This window comes from Phycodurus eques, chromosome 20, assembly GCF_024500275.1.
Source record: "Phycodurus eques isolate BA_2022a chromosome 20, UOR_Pequ_1.1, whole genome shotgun sequence".
Taxonomy (NCBI): domain Eukaryota; kingdom Metazoa; phylum Chordata; class Actinopteri; order Syngnathiformes; family Syngnathidae; genus Phycodurus; species Phycodurus eques.
Window position 1 is genome coordinate 2,914,111 of NC_084544.1, and position 7,858 is coordinate 2,921,968.

General features: G+C 42.3%; 1 protein-coding gene across 2 annotated transcripts; it reads right to left on the reverse strand.

The window, feature by feature from the left end:
• Window positions 1–2,208: 2,208 nt before the first annotated feature.
• On the reverse strand, window positions 2,209–7,105 carry mtdha (metadherin a). Of its 2 annotated transcripts, none has more exons than XM_061665367.1 (10): window positions 6,713–7,105; window positions 6,175–6,288; window positions 5,991–6,102; window positions 5,698–5,853; window positions 5,357–5,629; window positions 5,203–5,268; window positions 4,985–5,094; window positions 4,789–4,899; window positions 3,872–3,947; window positions 2,209–3,788 (listed from the first exon to the last, which is right to left on the reverse strand). In XM_061665367.1, the coding sequence occupies exons 1-10, from the start codon at window positions 7,055–7,057 to the stop codon at window positions 3,721–3,723; spliced, it is 1,431 nt and encodes a 476-aa protein (XP_061521351.1). In that variant the 5' UTR covers window positions 7,058–7,105; the 3' UTR covers window positions 2,209–3,720. The 2 variants fall into 2 exon arrangements, with proteins under 2 accessions (XP_061521351.1, XP_061521350.1); XM_061665366.1 differs by having other exon boundaries at window positions 4,985–5,121.
• Window positions 7,106–7,858: the final 753 nt, after the last annotated feature.

Sequence of the window (7,858 nt, forward strand, 5' to 3'; positions counted from 1 at the left end):
GCCAAAATCCATTGCTCTCCTCCTTTGGGTGGACTTTGGCACCTTGCGCCACACTGACACTACTAAGCCCCCCCCCCCCTCCCTCCCTCCAATGACCCCCTACCAAAAACCTATCTGTACTGTAATCCCTGCAGGTCTACAGTGTTCTACGTAGGTCAGCGTTTGCCGGATGCCAGAATTACGCTCATCGGCGTCTGCCTCACTGCCTCCATTCACCGGGCACAATCCTTTTTACAACTGGCATACCGAACACTTAAATGCAACACAAGCCCAGTCAGCATATGCACAGAAAGAGAGGAGGGGGAGGGGGGGACAGAAATGGGCAGAGTTGAAACATATTGAGCATGATGAATAAATCAAAGAATGTATGTACTGTACACGACTCTGCGGGAAAGTAATTTGTCTGATGTTATCACTACGTTGGCTTCAGCGGGCCACTGCTGGCCTCTAGTGGCGACAACAGCTAGCTCACGCAAACGGTCAATGGTTTCAAAAGCCAAATACTAATTTACATGAGTCCATTGATATTAATTGTAGTTAAATAAAATTCAATACATTTTGCTGTCAAATATTTACGAAAATAATACTTCAGAGACTGTTTTACCTACCATTGTCGATAAAATGTGAGATACACCTGTAATTTCCACAATGCCATATAATTTTGTGTTTTGGCGATAATTATTATACATTATTAGTAGTAGTATTACTATTAACCGCTATATAGTGTGCTGAGAACGCATTAGTATATGTGAAAGTAGTATAACCCCCTCTAGTAAGGAACGCGTTTAGCTAGATAGCGAGCAATGCTAATGAAGGAAGAGTGCCAATGAAGGAACCAAAAGTTTTGAGTCTTTTATCACAAGTGATAAATGTCGACGTATACGAATACAGAAGAACAAAACAAAGCTCCAAGTTACACCAGTGCAAGTGGCGTTCAACCCAGGAAGTGTACTCACGGGGCTCCGGAAGGCGTTCTCCGCTCACCGTCTCAGACGCCGGCGTGACCCGAGGTGACCTCTAGTGCCGCCCGCCTGACGCGAATGTCAATCAAACCTGTTCTCCAAATTTCCAGCCGGTTTTGAGCATTTTGACTGAGCTTTCAAGATCCAAATAATATCAGGTATTGTGACAACACAAGCACTGAACCCTCAAATATTTATTGATTTATTTTATTTTATTATTATTATTATTTACATATCTTGTCGGTGCCACCTTTTGTTGTTGCATTGCAATAGTTACAGTCTACAGCCAGCAGAGGGCGCTCCCTAAGGCAGAGAAAACCTGAAACCGAATTGAAGTCAATTTAGATTTCGTGGAAAACGTACGACTTAGTTCACTCGTGTTCCTCGGCCCTCGACGGCGAAGCGTGCCAAAGCCGCACTGGGGTTCGTTCGATTGAAGCTCCTCCCCTCGCTTCCACAAAGTTCCTTGCGGCGCCAAACCTCTATTTTAATATTCGCTATGGTTTTGGGCTGAGCGCAAAGACGGCGAATAACAGAAGATAGCTTCCCCTCAATAAATATTCCCCAACATCCGAATTCATGAATGTGGAATTGTAAATATGCGGCTATGAACTGTACGATTCCAAAGAAGTTCCCCACCGCACTCTCGTAGTCAGGAAGTAGAAGATTTGTCCCAACCGCAGCTCAAAGTACGAGTGAAGATGGATTCAAGAGGCCTTCGTGGAGCAAATGTCCTTCCTTCCACAGTCGGACTTGTTTTCATTCACATCTTTTTTTTCATTCACGGCAGCCGTCGACGCCGATTCCGAGCCCGCTTCCGAGCCCGCCGCCCCGACGCCCGCTTCCGAGTGAGACGCAGCCGCCGTCGCACGGTGAGTTCGCTGACGTGGACTCCGCTCGTGTTCTCGGGACTCTTTCCAGGTGCATTCGCGTGCTCTTCTCCGTGCAGGTGTCGGAACACGAGAGAGATGTCTCCATCGAGCGCTTTCTCATCACGCTTGGGCTTGAAAACAGAGTTGGGATTTGTTCTTCACGCAGACAATTTGTGCAATTTTGCGCTTGGAGGATTGAAGCTGGCACTCACCGTCAGTAACATGCAAATGCGTGTGTAGCCTAACAGTGTTGATCATGTTTCACTTGAATTTAAAGGGAAAAAAATGTACAATTTTCCTTTTTATACTTGTAAGAAGTAAACATAAAAAGTGAAATAAAAAAGTACATTAAAATTCATGAACTTCCAAGGGGAAAAAAATCAAGCAGTTTATTTGTACAGTTTTATGCATACAAACATCATTTGTATCACCTGAATAAAGTATTTTTTTCCCCAGACAAGTAATAGAAATACATGGATTCAATCAGCAGTAAAAATGGAGACCCCCCCCCACCCCCCTCAACAAATCTGCCTAGTAACATTTTTTTGTGTTCTTTTTTTTCCATAAATCTACAAACAGCTGTGTCATTTAATTTGTATTACAAATTTTATTATACGCACTGGATGGACAGACAAAGCCACTGCTTTCGATTCACAAGTCTTAACTATTATTCTTATCAAAGTCATGCAAGAGTCAGTTGACATCAAAATTTACAATTGGATGGAAACCACAGGAAAAAAAAAAGGCTCGCCGATGCACTTTTATGTACAACTAATGACAGTTTAAGGCAACGGAATCAAATTCCGGCGGTTGTTTGTTTTACGTGTTGGAATTAAAGTTGCTTACGCTTTACATTCACAAAAAATTAACGAAAAAAAAAAAAGGTCCTTACAACAGGGGTGAGTGAGCATCCTTTTGAAGGTTATAAAATGCTTATGTAATAGAAGCATAAAAGGGTAAAACTTAAACTAAAACTTAGGAGCAGGATAATCCCACTAAACACAAACTTATTATTTATGTTAAAGTAAATGGTAAAAATTCACTTAGAAAGGTCTCTTTACAGTGTCCCCTTGTGACTTCATTTTTCACATTACTGTGTCCCCTAGTGGCTATTACGTTCAGCTATATTTTGTAATCTTAAATTTACATGTTTTTTTTTCACATTCCAGTGACACAATCATTTTTAATTTTCAATCACACTGGCTCTTTACTGTCATTTTTTAAGGTGTAATTTAAAATTGCATTTAAGTCATTTTTTTCTACATTACAGCACCCCACACTGGCTCTTGATTTATATTAAATTGTTGTTTTCTCATTTCAATTGAACATGTAGAATTTTACACATCTGTTTACATTACTCTTATTTTATGATAACTTTCATTTCATTGTTTTATTTTTTTAACATTTACAGTTCTCCCTGATGGCTCTGAAAAAAAAAATTTGTATTCACGTTACAGTTTCCGCTAGTGGCTTTTAAATAAAATTTGTTTGAAGTATAATATCTCTCAAATGAAATAAAATTGACCACTTAACACACCGTCCCTCACTATAGCATTTTTTTAAACAAGGACGGCAGGGAAGTCATTCAATAAAAGTGTAACTGAACAAGTGCAAAAAAAATGGGACCTAAATATCAATAAATGATAAAAATTCATAAAAAGTCCGCTGTGCATCAACAATAGTGCAAATTAGACTAAAGTCCATAGGACCCCCTCCTCGCCACATTTCATCACTTCACGTCGCCGCGTAAGTGATCATCTTCGTCTTATTATTAATAATAATTAGATAAAAAACGTATTCCACAAAGAAGCTGCTCATTATTGCATCATGACGAATTCCACAATCATTTGCATAAAAAGGTTGGCAAAGGAGTCATCAGGTGCCTTCTAGGTTTCCCTTGGGACCTTTTTCTTGTCTTTTTTTGCCGCCGCCGCTGCGTTCTGCTCGGGTTGCTCTACCAGACACAAAATGGACGCCTCAACACACTCATTCGCTCATTATGAGTTGTTTTAAAAAATATATATAATTCGGACTTACTCTGGGATGATGATATGCTCGGGTTTTTGGAGGCAGCAGCGGGAAGATCTTCAGGTTTGGGTGCAAAGTTTCCCGCCTAACATTGGTCAAAAATGACACTTTCATTTAAAGAGACAGTAAAACATTAATACCCTACTGTAATTATTTAAAGTCATGTTGTGTTCATTTCAAAAGACAGACATTTTTCGCAGAAAGAGACCGTAACCCACTTTTCACCCTACTATATTTATTTAAACAGACTGACAATAACACAGTCTAGGGCATACTGTATTGTTTAAAAAGACAGTCAAATATTCCTTACGCCCTACAGTATTCATTTAAAGAGACGGTAACATAACACATTTTCACTGTATGGTGTTCTTTTAAAAAAGACCATAACCCCTTTTTCACCCTACTCTATTAATTCAAAGTGACAATAACAGTCTCCCTCCTACTATATTGATTTAAGAGATACTGTGTTGCTTTATAGAGACAATAACTGTTTTAACCAACAGTACGCTTGCACTCAAATCTGTATGGAAACGTTACATTCACCACGTTGCTTCTCTGGTTTGACAGCTTTTCACATATTGACTTTAAATTTAAGGTTTAAGCTCAAGGGCACAGCAAGGTCAAAAATCAAAACGAAAAAAAAAAAAAAAGTCATTTCTCCAACTCTCTTCTGTCGATCGTTTCCACATTTGGTGGCCATGTAGTGAGTACAAAGCTGTAGGCCTGTAGTTTTTTTGGGTGAAGACTGACTTTCACCTTAAGGTGATCGTTAAAATCCAGCAGGAAGAAATGTCAAAAACCCAAATGCAGCAAACCCTATCGAGTCACACGTTAAATTAAGGACTCCGAAGAGAACTTTCCAGATATGCAACTATTTTGTAGATACGATCTTATATGACGACATAATAACCAAAAACACATCTTGCCTGAGCCTGGCACAGGGCATCCTCTTCGCTTTTCTTTTTCTTTTTCCTCTTCTTCTTGGACTTTGCGGCACCCCCTAGTGGATCCTCGTTGTCCTTCTCATTCTCCATCACCTACAACAGCACCACCAATTTTATTTCCGTGCGCGCTTGATTTAAAAAGCCTGCATGGCATCATCAAGACTTCGATGAGTTGAACCTTGTTGGCGGGGGGCCGCTCCTTCAGCGGCCTCATCGGCTCCTGGGGCTGCTCGTAGTGGCCCCAGGGCTCCGCGGGGGCATTCCAGTCGGCGCCGGGGTCCACGCCGTCTGCGGCAGACGCACATTTATTCAGGTCTGCACTGGCGGTACAGCCGAAAGACCATGCGTGACTTGCTTGGCATTTTTCAAGACGGCGAGTATATTTGGTACACTCACTTGTACCGCCCCATTGGTCGTCAGCGTGGCTCGTCCACTGCAGCTCCATGGACTTGGACGGAGGCTCTGACGGAGACAAGATGGACAGAACAGGAGTGATTGCTGTACGGCCTTGAGACAGGAAATGTGACGAGGCGTCAATCCTCCGTCCTACCCGCCGCCGCGTTCAGTCGCAGCATGGACAAAGAGAGCGGGTTGACGTCCGATTTCATGTTAGCCACCCATGTCTGAGCGCCACCTTGTGACTTCTGGGTGCAGGACCGGGGTTCGGCTCGGGTGCGGCAGTGGGAACCCCAATTGCTCGTCTCTGCAGAACCCACCTGGGTTACCGAGATCTTGGCGGGAAAGTCGTTCCGCCCTCCGCTGTTGACGCAGTCTCCTCCCTGGCAGGATGGCCCTTTCGCGGCTGATCTTGAGTGCTGGGATTCTGAAAGTGGGGTTGCGTGCCACCTCATTGAGTACACGCACAGCAATGTTGGTATCCTCTAACAGTACCGTTAGCTACTCTGTTTTTCTTCTTCACGTTGCTGGTGGACTCCACGTGGCTCTTGGCAACGTGCGTCCTTTCCGGGCCACCGCAGGTCTCGGGGCACTTCTCCTTCTGGCGCTGCTGCTTCTTCTCACGGTTACTGACTTTGGTCTCCCACGTGCCTAGAAATCAAGAAATGGGTAAGGAACTGAATTTTTTGGGGAGAAATGCAGCGAAAATGGCTCAAAGCTCGGCAGACTAACAACATTTTGGACTCCACATAACTTGAGATCACCCACACGATGTTGGTGGTTCTTACCTTCGTCAGGTTCTTTCCCGTCATGCGTGACCACATACTGTGCCGATTTTACACTCTTATTGCTTTTCTGCTTGTCTTTTTTCACCTGTGCCGGCGGTTGCACGTCGGGCGCCTATCGACAAGCACACAAACGAAGGCATAAATCCGAATTTTGAGCCCGCCAAAGAGGTGAGGGCGGACGTACATTCCGAGTTTTGATGGGCAGCGGCAGCTTGGCAAACAGCTTCTGGACTTTGACTTCCTGTTGCATTATCACAGCGGCAGCAGGCTGTCCGTTGGACTGAGTCTTCTGTTGAAACTTGACAAACACAAAAACAAGTAGAAAATCTGCATTTCCAATGATTATAACTCAAATTTAAAAAATATTGTGGTTATAGTTGGCAGGGGCGTTGAACTGCACAGTGTCATACAGAGAGCTTTACATTTATACGATTAATACTCACTTTAATTGCTGACCTTTTCCTGTCAATTACATTTTTGTCGAAATAGTACCTTGATATTGTATGTTGATGTAATAACAGTCTATGAGGAATTCTTGTGAGTTTCGATATTGGAAATGAACTAATTTGAACGTGACGCGTCATTAACTCAACGATTAGCCTTGACTATTGAATTATGACAAAATGGCGTCGTCGTTCTTGTTGCAAATCAATCACTTTAATTCAACTTAGCTAAACGAGCTAGCCGACGCTGAGTGGTTAACAAGAACTAAAACGTCAAACCTTCTCCGCCGCTTTCTTCACGTTTCTTTTCTTCATCACCTCCGGCTTAACCGTTTTGGTCACAAGGCGCTTGGTGAGGGGCACACCGACGCTGGGGGTGACCGCCGGGATGCTGCGCTTCCTCCCGCCGCAGACGGCGGCCCAGAAGGCTGCCAGCAAGAACAGAGCGCAGACGGCGGCCGTCGTCAGCGTGAGCCAGGTCGGGTACAGCTCGGGCTCCAGACCCAGGTCCAAGCCCAGGTGGCTGCGGACATACGCTTGGCCAGAGGACAGCAGATCCTTCAGGCGCCCGGAAAAGAGCTCGGCTTCTTCCAGCGCAAAGCCTCGCCAGTCTCCTCGAGCCATGTTTGGGCTACGAATGAACTGGAGGACCGAAGCGGCTAAGACCTAGCTGCTAACTGTTAGCAGCTGCATGCTAACGGAGGAGTGACGTCACCCCCCCCCCTCTTCTTCTGTGGTGGTTAATGTTGGTTGGCAAAGTAGCTTTTTGGTACATAACTGCCACCAACTGGAGGGTAGATTGCTAAAAGGTGCTTGGAATAAATGGGATAAAAAAAACCGTAAATATAAATTATACCACACTATAAAATGAAGAAATCACAACTTTACGTCAATCCCTTGATCGAAGCGTAACCACGTTTGTACAATAAAAAAACATTTATTTTGAATTAACCATTAAAATGACAATACCACTTCTTACATTTTTAAATTGGTCAGTCATAGTTATACAAATAATGTATTAAATTAAGTTGATTCATTTTAATTTCTTCTCCTCATAAGAAATTCTTAACAAAAATCAATTTGCCTAAAAATTGCAGTATAAATACCTAAATATATAACCAAAATGTGATTCATTTAATTGAAAAGTCTCACAGCACGTGAAAGAAAGAAAACCTAAATTTCTATATTTTATGTATAAAGTAATTATTAATGAGGATGCTTTTTGTATCTACATATATATATATATATATATATATATATATAATAAAAACAATTATTAGCTCATTAATTATATGAGTTTGCATTTGTATTTATCTGTATGTATTTGGTAGAATTTCTTCACGAACATTTCATAAATTAAAAATATTTGAATAAAATAAAAATAAAAAATTACACCATGTGCCTGAGCAGACATCATCCAAAAAG

Excerpts from the sequence above, each read along its gene's own strand:
- mtdha (XM_061665366.1), bottom strand. The coding sequence starts at position 7,057 with ATGGCTCGAGGAGACTGGCGAGGCTTTGCGCTGGAAGAAGCCGAGCTC. Across the intron at positions 6,289-6,712 it reads TGAAGAAAGCGGCGGAGAAG|TTTCAACAGAAGACTCAGTC; the intron begins GTTTGACGTTTT and ends GTGTTTGTCAAG. Across the intron at positions 3,789-3,871 it reads GAGCATATCATCATCCCAGA|AGCAACCCGAGCAGAACGCA; the intron begins GTAAGTCCGAAT and ends TGTGTCTGGTAG.